At 40.3% G+C, this 15415-nt stretch overlaps 1 protein-coding gene across 3 annotated transcripts in view; it reads left to right on the forward strand.

The window, feature by feature from the left end:
- Positions 1 to 15415, forward strand: part of LOC149975935 (sodium- and chloride-dependent GABA transporter 2-like) — a 41355-nt gene that overhangs the window by 17381 nt on the left and 8559 nt on the right. The window contains exons 2-13 of one of the 3 annotated variants that reach the window (XM_090205449.1): positions 876 to 1084; positions 5237 to 5371; positions 6509 to 6649; positions 7020 to 7110; positions 7252 to 7384; positions 7497 to 7631; positions 8016 to 8119; positions 9676 to 9800; positions 9995 to 10107; positions 10280 to 10417; positions 10736 to 10838; positions 12642 to 12742. In XM_090205449.1, coding sequence (XP_090061575.1) covers positions 876 to 1084; positions 5237 to 5371; positions 6509 to 6649; positions 7020 to 7110; positions 7252 to 7384; positions 7497 to 7631; positions 8016 to 8119; positions 9676 to 9800; positions 9995 to 10107; positions 10280 to 10417; positions 10736 to 10838; positions 12642 to 12742 — 1528 coding nt within the window. The remainder of the gene's footprint in view (positions 1 to 875; positions 1085 to 5236; positions 5372 to 6508; positions 6650 to 7019; positions 7111 to 7251; positions 7385 to 7496; positions 7632 to 8015; positions 8120 to 9675; positions 9801 to 9994; positions 10108 to 10279; positions 10418 to 10735; positions 10839 to 12641; positions 12743 to 15415) is intronic. The other 2 variants (XM_090205451.1, XM_090205450.1) reach the window with 2 other exon arrangements.

Consider the following 15415-nt stretch of genomic DNA (forward strand, 5'->3'; position numbering starts at 1 on the left):
ATGACAAACAACCGATGTATGGAATGGGTCACAAGGTAAACATTTGTATAAAATATACTTGTAATTCACAGCAGACAGTACTGTAGCTGGTCGTATGTAGCTGTTCGTATGTAGCTGGTCATATGTATCTGGTCATATGTAGCAGGTCATATGTAACTGTTCATATTTAGCTGGTCATATGTAGCTGGTCATATGTAGCAGGTCATATGTAGCTGGTCATATGTAACTGTTTATATATAGCTGGTCATATGTACTCTAGCTGTTCATATGTAGCTGGTCAAATGTAGCTGGTCATATTTAGCTGGTCATATGTAACTGTTCATATGTAGCAGGTCATATGTAGCTGGTCATATGTAGCAGGTCATATGTAGCTGGTCATATGTAACTGTTTAAATGTACCTGGTAATATGTAGTCTTGCTGTTCATATGTAGCTGGTCAAATGTAGCTGGTCATATGTAACTGTTCATATGTAGCTGGTCATATGTAGCAGGTCATATGTAGCTTGTCATATGTAACTGTTTATATGTAGCTGGTCATATGTAACTGTTTATATGTAGCTGGTCATATGTAGCTGTTCATATGTAACTGGTCAAATGTAGCTGGTCATATGTAGCTGGTCATATGTAGCTGTTCATATGTAGCTGTTCATATGTAACTGGTCAAATGTAGCTGGTCATATGGAGCTGGTCAAATGTAGCTGGTCATATGTAGCTGTTCATTTGTAGCTGGCCATATGTAGCTGTTCTCATGTAGCAGGTCATACAGTAATGTAGCTGTTAGCTGTGTGTCCTTATACTGTCTTCATAACACACAGACTATGTTAGATTAACGTGTGTTCACCGCATAAAACCAACTTTGTCTTTGTCTTCCTCAGTGTTATGGAAAAGCATAATGATCCCAATTTGAGGTTCAATACGCTTTCCCAGCAGGAGATGGGTCTGGTCCATCCTGTCCCTGTGCCAAGCACCCAGACCAGGGGTCAGTGGTCAAACAAGCTGGAGTTCCTCCTGGCTGTGGCCGGACAGATCATAGGCTTGGGGAATGTATGGAGGTTCCCATATCTGTGCTACAAAAATGGAGGAGGTGAGTCTCACATAGCATCTTTACATGGTCATACATTTAAACACATATTAAATGTATGGCAAGGTGAGCCTTTGTCTTTTACATTATCAATGCAAAAGAGCTAGTCACTTCATTTAACTTCATTGTGGTGGAGACAGTACAGAGTTGTTCTTTTCATATCTTAGGCTAATATTGAAATCACACAATTACAAGACGGTAATAGAATAATCATTAAGAGATGTGTAATCATGGCCTGATATAAACATATCAGTGGTTTCTATAATATTATAGGGATATTTACACACTAGGGCTAGATGCTATCAGGCGGGCACAATCATAAAAACAACCGCGCCTGCCTGTGTGCACAAAAGGATCCAAAACCTTCTAGGTGCTTCCAGAATCTCTATACTGATATGCACATCACTACTGTACAACGTTTTGTTAAGCTCTGATAGAAATATGCTATGAAGTACAAACATGTCTCTCTGACATGTAGAATTAGGAATCACAATGACTCTTCATGACCTTTCTATCTGCAATGTTCGATGATGTTAGGCGACTGAGCGTGTCCCAGAAACCCCATGATAATATCCCTAACATTTACATGACAAATGGACGCACAACACTTCAGGTGGTAGCTAAGTCCGTCAGCTACACAAACACATACTTGCATTCCTGTGGTTAAATTCAAACATACTAATAGATTTTTTTTCGATATTTAAAAAAAAAGTATAATCTTTATGAATTATATCATGAATAGGACTGGTGGAGTTATGTCACACATGCAGCTAACACAGACATGTGGAAATGTCTGCTCTACCTAAAATTATAACCAAGTAATTGCAGTATTTCCTCAAAAATGGAAAAGGCAAGTGGAAGGGGCATAAAGTAAGGAACTTGTCTGTCGGCCCTGCCTTAAAGACCAAAATTGGTTAAAGAAAATTGTGATAAATTAAAATATTTACCAGTTTTATTTAAGGACCAAAAATTGACAGCTGTGCCATATAAATTGCAAAATAGTTGGGAAGAGATTTTCAATGCACCGATTCCATGGCACATGGTTTATGAATTGACACAAAAAACGACACCGGATTCAAAACTTTGAATTGTTCAATTCAAATTAATTTGCTAAATTCTTGCAACCAATAGAATGTTATATATATATAACATATATATATATCAAGGTAATTATCAAGGTAATTGTTGCAATTCTTCAGCTACATATGGACGGTACCAAAATAAATGATCTAATGACTCTGCCTTCACGCAGCAAAATCTGCAGAGCTGGGAAAATTGTTTCCCCTATATATATATATAGGGGAAACAATTTTCCCAGCTCTGCAGATTTTGCTGCGTGAAGGCAGAGTCATTAGATCATTTATTTTGGTACCGTCCATATGTAGCTGAAGAATTGCAACAATTACCTTGAGCTAATGCAGCAGATAGCAATACTAGGTGATTTAAAAAGTCATAGTCAATTGATCAATAAAATAATTATTATTTTAGCAAAAATGTTTATCTTTCATTTATAATCTGTAGAAACTATGAGAATAGAAAGGTTCAGTACTTTTGTGAAGCATCTGTCAAGCCCTGACCTTAGAGAGCCGTTTTATTTATCTTTTTGGTTAGGTCAGGGTGTGATGTGGAGTGGGCATTCTATGTTTTGTTTTCTATGTTTATTTATTTCTATGTTTTGGCCGGGTATGGTTCTCAATCAGGGACAGCTGTCTATCATTGTCTCTGATTGGGAATCATACTTAGGTAGCCCATTTTCCTTCCTTTCAGTGTGGGTAGTTGACTTTTATTAGTGGCACAATAGCCCTGTAAGCGTCACAGTTGTGTCTTTGTTTGTTGTTTTGTTGGCGACATTTTAAATAAAAAGGAATATGTACGCTCACAACGCTGCACTTTGGTCCACGTCTTTCGACGGCCATGACAGCATCACAGTACAGTTGAAAAATATATGGCAAATAGAAATCCAATATGGACGGTGTTAAGAGATAGATGGGAGGGGTTGAATGGAGCTGAAGGGTGGGAATAATAGCATCAAGATAACAAATGTAAAACATATGGGGTCTGTAAAATGTATATAGGTTCAGAACTGTTGTGAAATAGCACAGTTATAAATACAGTGGGGAGAACAAGAATTTGATACACTGCCGATTTTGCAGGTTTTCCTACTTACAAAGCATGTAGAGGTCTGTAATTATCATAGGTACACTTCAACTGTGAGAGACGGAATCTAAAACACAAATCCATAAAATCACATTGTATGATTTTTAAGTAATTAATTTGCATTTTATTGCATGACATAAGTATTTGATCACCTACCAACCAGTAAGAATTCCGGCTCTCACACACCTGTTAGTTTTTCTTTAAGAATCCCTCCTGTTCTCCACTCATTACCTGTATTAACTGCACCTGTTTGAACTCGTTACCTGTATAAAAGACACCTGTCCACACACTCAATCAAACAGACTCCAACCTCTCCACAATGGCCAAGACCAGAGAGCTGTGTAAGGACATCAGGGATAAAATTGTAGACCTGCAGAAGGCTGGGTGGGCTACAGGACAATAGGCAAGCAGCTTGCTGAGAAGGCAACAACTGTTGGCGCAATTATTAGAAAATGGAAGAAGTTCAAGATGACGGTCAATCACCCTCGGTCTGGGGCTCCATGCAAGATCTCACCTCGTGGGGCATCAATGATCATGAGGAAGGTGAGGGATCAGCCCAGAACTACACGGGAGGATCTGGTCAATGACCTGAAGAGAGCTGGGACCACAGTCTCAAAGAAAACCATTAGTAACACACTACGCCGTCATGGATTAAAATCCTGCAGCGCACGCAAGGTCCCCCTACTCAAGCCAGCGAATGTCCAGGCCTGTCTGAAGTTTGCCAATGAAATAAGGGAAGGGAGTGGGTGCTGCTATGGTGATCAGTGAGCTGAGATAAGGTGGGGTTTTACCTAGCAGAGACTTGTAGATAACCTGTAGCCAGTGGGTTTTGCGACGAGTATGAAGCGAGGGCCTACCAACGAGAGCATGGGACGTTGGTGACAAAACAGATGGCACTGTGATAGACTGCATCCAAATTGTTGAGTAGAGTGTTGGAGGCGATTTTATAGATGACATCGCCGAAGTCGAGGATCGGTAGGATGTTCAGTTGTATGAGAGTATGTTTGGCAGCATGAGTGAAGAATGCTTTGTTGCGATATAGGAATCCGATACTAGATTTAATTTTGGATTGGAGATGCTTAATGTGAGTCTGGAAGGAGAGTTTACAGTCTATCCAGACACCTAGGTATTTGTATTTGTCCACGTATTCTAAATCAGAGCAGTCCAGAGTAGTGATGCTGGGTGGGCGGGCAGGTGCGGGCAGTGATCGATTGAATAGCATGCATTTAGTTTTACTTGCATTTAAGAGCAGTTGGAGGCCACGGAAGGAGAGTTGTAGGGATTTGAAGCTCGTCTGGAGGTTAGTTAAAACACAGTGTCCAAAGAGGGGCCAGAAGTATACAGAATTGTGTCGTCTGAGAAGAGGTGGATCAGAGAATCACCAGCAGCAAGGGCAACATCATTGATGTATACAGAGAGTCGGCCCGAGAATTGAAACCTGTGACACCCACATAGAGACTGCCCGAGGTCCGGACAATGGGCCTTTCCTATATGACACACTGAAATCACACTTGTGACACACTGACACACTGAAATCTATCAGAAGTAGTTGGTTAACCAGGCGAGGCAATCATTTAAAAAACCAAGGCTGTCGAGTGCCAATAAGAATGTGGTGATTGACAGAGTCGAAAGCCTTGGCTGCACAGTAATGTCTCTTAGCGATGGTGGTTATGATGTCGTTTACCACCTTGAGCGTGGCTGAGGTGCACCCATTTCCAGCTCTGAAACCAGTTGCATAGTGGAGAAGGTACGGTGGGATTCGAAATGGTCGGTAATCTGTTGGTTAACTTGGCTTTCGAAGACGTTAGAAAGACAGGGTAGGACAGATATAGGTCTGTAGCTGTTTGGATCTAGAGTGTCACCCCCTTTGAAGAGGGGGATGACCGCGTCAGCTTTCCAATCTTTGGGAATCTCAGACGATACGAAAAAGAGGTTGAACAGGCTAGTAATATGGGTTGCAACAATTTCGGCAGTGGTTTAACTTGTGTTGTTCGTAAGGGGTGTTCTTCATCCCTTATGTGCTCTTTCTGTTCACCTGTGGCATTCCACTCTTTCTCCTGGAGACCTCCTTGGGCCAGTACACCACGCAGGGCAGCATCACCTGCTGGAGGAAGATCTGTCCCTTGTTTGAAGGTAAATATCAGGTCTCATATTTATAAAGGGTCATTGAATAAGACTGCCGATCTAGAATCAGGTAGCCTCTGTCCGTATAAGCTTAGTCATTATGATCTAAAAGGCTAATCTAATTCTAGATCAGCCATCCTACTGGTATGCTTTATGAATGCGGCCACGGGGCCTTGTTGTACGTATTGCATCCATATTAGGGATTCAGTTGTCAGTGTTTGTCTGACCATTGAGAGCATTTACTTCCTACGGTGGATGCCATCTTGGGGAAATAGACATGAAAGCCTGATAGGTAGAAGGAAGAAAGGCTAAAGCCTTCAGTAAAGAATAGATAACATTCAGAGGCACTGCAGGACAAACTTTGTCTGTTTGTTGCATGTGTACTCAAGAAAACTGAGAAAGTAGTATTGCAATCCAAAGCAATGTCAATATGATTTAAATTGATATTCAGCACGTAAACTCAAGGTTTCTGTCTGGAGCCTTTGTCAAGAATGTGCTGGTTGAGGGGGACATATAGGGCCAGACAATTAGCCATAATAGGTACAGTATACGCACAGTACAAGCAGGCTTTTCCTTCTGTAAATTATATTGCACTATTGTATTTGTAAAAGTCAATTCACCATGATTTTAATCACATTGCTTTAACAGTTTGAAACAATATAAGGATACATTTTAGATTGCTTGGGGGGGGGGGGGGGGGTGACTGGTCTGTTTCTAACCTGATTTAACTTGAAAAAGGGGTTAAAGTAACGAGACATTTCACTCAAGTTATTGGATGAAGCTTGGATTAAGCATCAACAGTATACTACAGGCTCACACTAATTCATGAGCTATTACATGATAGAGTAAGTGACAGTCCTTAATGTGACATGACACGTGCATTCAGGACACTTGTCTTGTGTTCAAACATTCACAAATGTCTGTCTTGTTGGAATGCCACCATAACTTATTAATCAGAGCTGGTGACTTTGAAAGGAGTCTAATCCACATCAAAAAGTAACACAGCTAAATGTTTTTTATGGTTTTAGGTTGAGAATGTGATTGGATATAACATATGTCACATCTATTTCTTAGAAGAAGACTTTTTTTACATTTAAATCTCCATGTTTGTCTATAAAATCTCCTCCTCCTCATCTTCCTCCTCAGGACTGGGTTATGGTAGTCAGGTGGTGGTTCTATATTCCAGCATCTATTACATCACCATTCTAGCCTGGGCCTTCTTCTACCTCTTCTCCTCATTCAGCTCTGAGCTCCCCTGGGCCAGTTGTAGAAACAACTGGAACACAGGTATGTATATCAGTGTAGCCTGAGTGCCAGTCTGCTTGTGCTGTCATACCAACTGCCTGTCATTCATTGTCATAGCAAACCTGTTTGGATTGACAAGGACAGCAATGGAGTTTGCATTGCATAGAACACAAACAGATCTGGGACCAGGTTAACTTCAGTGTGTAGACATGTTGACATTGACATACCTTTGTCATGCCCAAATGATAGATAGTATCTTAAATTGTTGGACACCACTGGGATATCCACTGAGATATTACGTTTTTGACAAGTGAGTTGATTAATGTTTTCTTTTTGTAAATGTCTCCTTATCCAGGAAAGATTCAGAGAGTTCTGAGACATGCTTGTTATTGTGTAATTTCCTCCTAACCAGCAACCTGCATGGAGTTTGACAGAAGAGTAGTGGGACATCTAAATTGGACAGTAGTAGGGAACGCAACATCGCCAGTGAGAGAGTTCTGGGAGTGAGTACACAAAATCATTCCAATTTATCAACTCCTTATTAAGTCCTTACAGATGGAAATCATGGCTATGTTCCGTTTTGAAGGCGTTGAGAGAATGGTGAAAAGCAAGTGGTGGGATTGTAACTGAAAATATGATTTCAGAAGGAGAGTTTTGAGTCTCACAGACAGTCCAAACAAGCTAGGCACTGTTCGCTGGGAGCTGGCTCTGTGTCTTCTACTGTCATGGATTCTCTGTTACTTCTGTGTCTGGAAAGGAGTGAAGTCTACTGGGAAGGTAAGGTGGGATCTCTGCCATTCAACCTGATGACACCATGAATACTGTAGAGTTGTTAAGATGAGCCATAGACTGAGGGAATGTAATGCTGGTCTGGTCCCCCTCCCCTCAGGTGGTCTACTTCACTGCCACCTTCCCCTATCTGATGCTGGTGGTGTTGCTGGTCCGTGGACTCACACTGCCGGGGGCAATAGATGGTATCAAGTTCTACCTTTACCCAGATCCAGCCCGCCTCACTGACCCACAGGTAGGAACACACTTCACTGTATAATTTGTGTCCAGGTGTAACAAACTATCAGTACATACTGTAGTGATTTGTGGGGGATAAATGGTAACGTCTCTGTCTGTGTTTGAGCCCTAGTCAACATGACCGAGGGCAGCAACCATTACCACTGACCCAAGAAACGTAACTCCCTTGGTGCAACAGTTTGTGGTTTTAAGAGCATCAGATTTGTTACAACATCAATACTTCATAAAAAAAATAACTCTGAATTTCAAAGCAAATATATTTTCTCTACAAGGTCAAAATAAGTACCATTTGAATTCACCTCTAATACCCTGGGATGAGACTAGTATATCGGAATTGTGAAACTATGAAGACTATTGTGTCTCTCTCTGGTGTGTCTCACAGGTGTGGATGGATGCTGGAACACAAATCTTATTTTCCTATGCTATCTGCCTCGGCTGTCTAACTGCTCTTGGCAGCTACAACAAATATGACAACAACTGTTACAAGTGAGTGGAGGAATGGACTGTATGATGGGCTATGGAGAACCTACCTCAGAACAGTAACATACAATACATGGACTTTGGGACAATATGTTTCGTCAGTCAAAATGGGGGTAATGACGATAGATGGAACATGAAAACGAGTGTCGTTTTTGTTATGTTATGAAAAGTTAACTTACAACGTTATAAAGGAAACATTGTAACTTGAAGAGTTTTCATAATATGTACCTGATGTTTACACACTGTACGTTATGTGGAAAATGTCCAGATGAAATAGAATGTTTTTGTAAAGGTGAAATGTGAAGTTAGTTGTCTAAATTGGATCTGAGTGAAATCCAGACCTTGCCTCGTAACTAGCGACGCCCAGAGAACTTGCCATAAGACGGAAACGCCCCTTTCTGACCCGAGGATATTACACATGTGAGTTAAGAATTTACATAGCAGACTAGGTGAACAGGGTCATGGTCTTAGTTACAGTAGTCGCAAACACAAAATGCAACACGAGGTCGAAGAAGACAAAGGAAGCTCTTAATCTATGCTACAGATGAGTAGCTGTGTCTAAGAGGGTGAATGCAAGCAGGAACAACTGGTTATTCTTTCCAAGGAATCGTGTGTCTACACTGCTTTCATTCCCACACTGGAACCACCTATACGCTAATTAGTCGTCCTCAGGAGACCCCTTTTCAGAACAAGAGCGAGGAAACAGACCACTAAGACAAAGGACACTTACATCGTGTGGACAATCAGAGACTTACACCCGGTAACATCAGAGGAGAAGGAGGAACTCGGTCCACGAGGAGCTACCCCACCAGAGACCGTCGACACATAATTACATCATTATATTCTAACCATATAACCATAAGAGCGGCAGTTCGGGGCAAGGTTAGGGCTAAACTTAGCATAGTTTACAAATGTTCCCAAATGTGCATTTTTCTTTTTAAATCCCCATTTTGTGTAACACGTGCCATACTGTGTTGACTCGCTAGGTACCTGTTTCAGTGTACTAAGTTCTAATCAATAGCCTAGACGGTATGTTTGTGTATCTTATATTATCATTTAGCTTGTTAGTAAAGAAATAATCAACTCAATTGGTGTGGTACAGACTTATTTAGTGGGACTCGGGTTTGTGCAGATTCACAGATTATGCGATATTCAGGACGAGACTGTAGAGGAAATTAATGAATTACCGACTTTTGCAAAATCAATATACTGACATTCTTTGAGTTAATTTGGGAAATGGAACCTCAATAAAACCAAACTTTCCCATGGTGCCCAGGTTGCTGTGATAATAATTACCTGAGTAATTTAATCACGTAATTATAAACAGTTAATTATTCGATGAACAGCAGTCATCACATTAATCAATACAACATCACGACACTAGATAAAATGTGCTGGCAGAAAGTTTTCTCTTGCCTGCAAAAACGTCCCCTGTGCACATAATTCTTTGGAGGTAGGGTTGCAGAAATGGTAGAGTATCTGGAAAGTGTGATGATCTACATATTGTAGGTCATTTGGATGCCTTTGTGTTGTGACTAACAGGGAAGTGAATCTCTTTTTAGGGACTGTGTGTACCTGTGCCTTTTGAACAGTGGAACCAGCTTTGTGGCCGGTTTTGCGATCTTCTCTGTTCTGGGCTTCATGGCTTATGAACAAGGGACAGATATCTCAACCGTGGCCGAATCAGGTAAGTGTTGCAGCAGTGAGATATGAATGCATGAATGAATTCATGAATAAACAACAATGCACAAACAAACAAATTAACATACCCTTGTAAATTCTGCTTTGTTACAAGACAGTTGTCTTAGCATTTCAGGGATCTAACTATTCCCTCAGCTTCTGAGAGTTCAGTAATGAGTTTACCTGTATTGCTGCATATAGGTCCTGGCCTGGCATTCATTGCCTACCCTCGTGCCGTGGCCATGATGCCATTACCCCAGCTTTGGGCCATCTTCTTCTTCATCATGATAATCCTCCTGGGTTTAGACAGTGAGGTGTGTTAGTGTGGCCCTGAAGGTCTACAAAATATTTTCTTTGCGAAGGATATTTACATAACCTACAATAGATGCTACAATCATCACTAAACTAATGGATGTGAAACTGTGAATGAGTAGCTAGTATTTCAAAGAAGAGCGTTTCCACTGAACCCCATCATCTCTCCTTCAGTTTGTAGGTCTGGAGGCATTGATGACAGCCATCTCAGACATGTATCCCTCTTTCTTCCTGGTTGGCCATCGGCGTAAAATCCTCCTCCTCATCATCAGTGTGGGTAGCTTCTTCATCGGCCTGGTCATGGTCACAGAGGTGAGAGATCATTTGAAGTCATCATTTTATAAGGATATAGGATATACAATATAGAATTTAAAGGCCATCGTTATTAGATCAATCATGACAGTAACGAGATATATGATCAATAATGTTTCAACATATCCCTGTATTTCAACAAACCTCCTCATTTCGCAGAATTGTTGGTTGATTTATTCCGTAAGCGATTGGGCTTATGGACACACCTACGATCATTGTCTGAGTGTTTTGTAGACTCTGGAGGTAGATTATAGTCTTATTGTTGTGTTCAGTAAGACTGTACCTTATACTTTCTTTCTACCCCTCCTCTATTTGCAGGGAGGCCTGTATATCTTCCAGCTGTTTGATTACTATGCCTGCAGTGGGATGACTCTGCTTCTCTTCGCTATACTACAGTCAGTGTGTATCAGCTGGGTTTATGGTGAGATAGCCCGGCCTACTCCCAGTGCCGTTTCTAAGTATAAGTTCCCATTTATGGCCCTCAACCACTTTTGTTCAATGTCAGTCGGGGTCTCAATTTACTGTCAGTTAAGATTGTGTATTCTACTATGTGACATTTTGAAATGTGGTAGTGCATCTGCAGTTTTCCTCTTGTTATGTCGGTCACTGACAGTCACCCAATTAGCCCATGTCAGCTACCATGTTATAGTTGGCTAAGTAAGTTAGTCTAGCCAGCTATCTAAACCTTGTATTATATTACAAACGTTCATGAAGGCATTTTCATGTAAGTTATTACTAAGTGTTACCACTATCATTGTAGGTGTTATGAAAAGATAAGAGTCAAATATGGTCAGTGCTATCAGGGATCCTTGGAACGTCCCTACCTTGAACCCTAACCTTAACACCTACCCTTACCTTAACCCTTACCTTACCCATTTTAAAAGTCAACTACAATGGAGTAGGAACATCCCAAGGATCCCTGATAACAAGGAATAAAAGATCCTGCATGGCCCCATTCCATCGATCCCAGATAGTCAATCACAGAAACCCTAATTGCAGGTCAGTTTCCCTCAGGAGGTTTCTGTTCAAGGTGTTTATGGTGTTTTCCAAGTTGTTCCTCTAGCAGACATTGCCACTTTGGACATTGACGTGAAACGACACCTCGTTACCTTGGGATTATCAGGTTCTGACATGTTGTTCAAAAATGAGTTGTTCACATAGCGTTGCTCTTTAGGTGGTCCTTTACATGTGAGATAAGTAGTATTTTTGAAAAAGTTAATTTACAATGAAAAAAAAAGACATAGGAAGTTCTTTCTACACAAACACCTTTTCACTTGGTGCTATAAGGTTCTATATGTAATCAAATCACAATGCTATGTTGTCAATATAATTGTACATAAGGTGATATACATGAAAACAGGAGGACATCACAAAACAGTTCTTAGATCTGTGACTTGAAACATTTTCATTATCTCAAAACTATTAATTTTGCACGTAGAACCTTATAGTCCCAAGTCCTTGAGGATTCACATCACAGGTTCTTGTTGTAACATGTACGCTGGGAGTCGGGAAGCAAGTTCAGGGAGTGAATTTAATAACTCTAACATCGAACATATCAAAAAAATATAGGTAGCGTACAGACATGAACACCGGAACAGAAACAATAACACCTGGGGAAGGAACCAAAGGGAGTGACAGATATAGGGATGATTTATCAGGAAGGTGATGAAATGCATGTGAGTCTGATGAGGTGCTGGTGCGCGTAACTGAAGTGACAGGTGTGCATAATGATGAGCGGCCTTGGTGACCTAGAGAGCCGGAGAGAGAGTACACTTGACACTGGTCCTCTTTTTATATTAATTAGATTTCTTTTTCACCAGTTTTTCAGAAGAATGGCCATAACGTAAGCTCTTATTTTCTAAACAAAAAATACAGGTACCTTAGACCAGTGTTTCCTAAACTCGGTCCTGGGGCCCACCCCTGGGTGCATATTTAGTTCTTTGTCATAGCACTACACAACTGAATCAAATAATAAAAGCTTGATGTTGAGTTAGTTATGAGTTAATCAGCTGTGGGGGGCACAGGACCGGGTTTGGGAAACCCTGGTTAGAGCTGTTGTCCAGGTTTCCTAATCTGTAATTGTTTGAACCTGTCTGTTACTTGGTGGTTTGAGAATGTTTACATGGGTATTTGACAAACCAACTGTGTATTTGACAGACCAACTTTTAAACCCTTTTATTGACTGCTGTGATTTTGAGTCCCTGTTGATATGTTTACTCCACAGGTGCAGACCGTCTGTACGATAATATAGAAGACATGATCGGTTATCGACCATTACCCATCATTAAGTACTGTTTGAAGTATGGCACTCCAGTCATTTGCACTGTAAGTTTTATTTATTTACACCACACTGTCAACAGCAAATTAATTTGTAATTTGTCCAATAAAAGTTATAGTAAACATGACGTTTACATTGAATATATTAGGCTATTGTTATCATTAACATTAACATACATTACTGTTTAATTTAATTTCACATATACAGTGAAACGTTTTGACACACCTACTCATTCAAGGGTTTTTCTTTTTTGTGACTATTTTCTACATTGTAGAATAAGAGTGAAGACCTCACGACAATAAAAAAAACACAAGGAATCACTTAGTAAAACAAATCTAAATATATTTTTGATCTTAGATTCTTCAAAGTAGCCACCCTTTGCCTTGATGACAGCTTTGCACACTCTAGGCATTCTCTCAACCAGCTTCATGAGGAATGCTTTTCCAAGCCCCCACCCCCCACACCATCACACCTCGTCCTCCATGCTTCACAGTGGGAACCATACATGCGGAGATCATCCATTCACCTACTCTGCAACTCAGAAAGACACGGTGGTTGGAAACAAAAATCTCAAATTTGGACTCATTAGACCAAAGGACAGATTTCCACTGGTCTAATGTCCATTGCTCGTGTTTCTTGGCCCAATCAAGTCTCTTCTTATTATTGGTGTCCTTTAGTAGTGGTTTCTTTGCAGCAATTTTACCATGAAGGCCTGATTCACAGTCTCCTCTGAACAGTTGATGTTGAGATGTGTCTGTTAATTGAACTCTGTGAAGCATTTATTTGGGCTGCAATCTGAGGGTCAGTTAACTCTAATGAACTTGTCCTCTGCAGCAGTGGTAACTCTGGGTCTTCCGTTCCTGTGGAGGTCCTCATGAGAGCCAGTTTCATCATAGCACTTTTCTGCAACTGCATTTTTTTTGCAACTGCATTTTACCCTGTTACGGATGGTGGTTCCTGTACAGGAACCAAATCAGCGGAAATTTCAGAGCGCCACCTATAGTACTCGATAAAACTCAAACTTTCATTAAAACACACACGCAAGATACTCAATTAAAGCTACACTCGTTGTGAATCTAGCCAACACGTCAGATTTGTAAAATGCTTTTCGGCGAAAGCATGAGAAGCTATTATCTGATAGCATGCACCCCCCGAACTACCTGAACGAGACCTAAACAAAAGATCTAGCGGTAGCCGGCGCTACACAAAACGCATAAATAAAATATAAAACATTCATTACCTTTGACAAGCTTCTTTGTTGGCACTCCTATATGTCCCATAAACATCACAGTTAGGTCTTTTTCCCGATTAAATCCGTCCATGTATACCCAATATGTCCATTTATAAAGGCCGTCTGATCCAAGGAAAATTCACCTTTTCCAGACGCAACGTCACTTTTTAAAATTAAAAAAGTTGCCTATAAGCTTTTACAAATTACTTCAAAATACTTTTGTAAACCAACTTTAGGTATTAATAAACGTTAATAATCGATCAAATTGATCACGGGGCGATCTGTATTCGATAGCAGCAAGTCTTGAAATCATCGTCCTTTTTTTTCACTTTCATAATTTCCTGGGTGCACCCCAAGACAGGAAGTGCCTATATGTCATCCCACCAAGGATAAACCTGCAATGAAATGCCAGTACTGGCGACATCGTGCGACATCATGTACTGGCGACATCGCCGTAGACAATTCAAAGACTGGCGGATGAATATATATATTTTTTGGGGGTGAACAGTTTTCCCTGGGATTTTTACTCCTGAACACGTTCTGTTATAGCCACAGACATGATTTAACCAGTTTTAGAAATGTCAGAGTGTTTTCTATACACACATACTTATCATATGCATATACTATATTCCTGGCATGAGTAGCAGGACGTTGAAATGTTGCGCGATTTTTAACAAAAAGTTGCGAAACGCTGCGATTATTCGCATCATCCCTAATGTTCTTGAAATTTTCTGCATTTTCTGACCTTCATGTCTTAAAGTAATGATGGACTGCCATTTCTATTTGCTTATTTGAGCTGTTCTTGCTATTGTATGGACGTGGTCTTTACCAAGTAGGGCTGTCTTCTGTATACCTCCCCTACCTTGTCACAACACAACTGACTGGCTCAAATGCATTAATTCAACATATTAACTTTTAACAAGCCACACCTTTTAATTGAAATGCATTCCAGGTGACTACTGTACCTCATGAAGCTGGTTGAGAGAATGCCAAGAGTGTGCAAAGCTGTCATCAAGGCAAATGACTACTTTGAAGAATCTAAAATAAAATATATTTTGATTTGTTTAACACATTTTTGGTTACTACTTGAATCCATGTGTTATTTCATAGTTTTTTTTATGTCTTCACTGTTATTCTACAATGTAAACATTGGTAAAAAATAAAGAAAAAACCTTGAATAATTAGGTGTGTCCAAACTTATTACTAGTAATGTATATTTAATTGTTCCAATTTCATAAAATGTTTGTTACTGTAACGGTTTTCTTCTATCTCCTCCTCTGACGAGGAGGTGAGGCAAGGATCGGACCAAAATGCGGCATGGTTGGTGTTCATGTTCTTTAATAAAGGAAAAACTCAAACATGAGAACCTAAACAGCCTATCTGGTGAAAACAAACAGAGACAGGAACAATCACCCACGAAACACTCAAAGAATATGGCTGCCTAAATATGGTTCCCAATCAGAGACAACGATAAACACCTGCCTCTGAT

Source organism: Oncorhynchus mykiss, chromosome 17 (genome assembly GCF_057628025.1).
Source record: "Oncorhynchus mykiss isolate SJ-2025 chromosome 17, ASM5762802v1, whole genome shotgun sequence".
Lineage (NCBI taxonomy): Eukaryota > Metazoa > Chordata > Actinopteri > Salmoniformes > Salmonidae > Oncorhynchus > Oncorhynchus mykiss.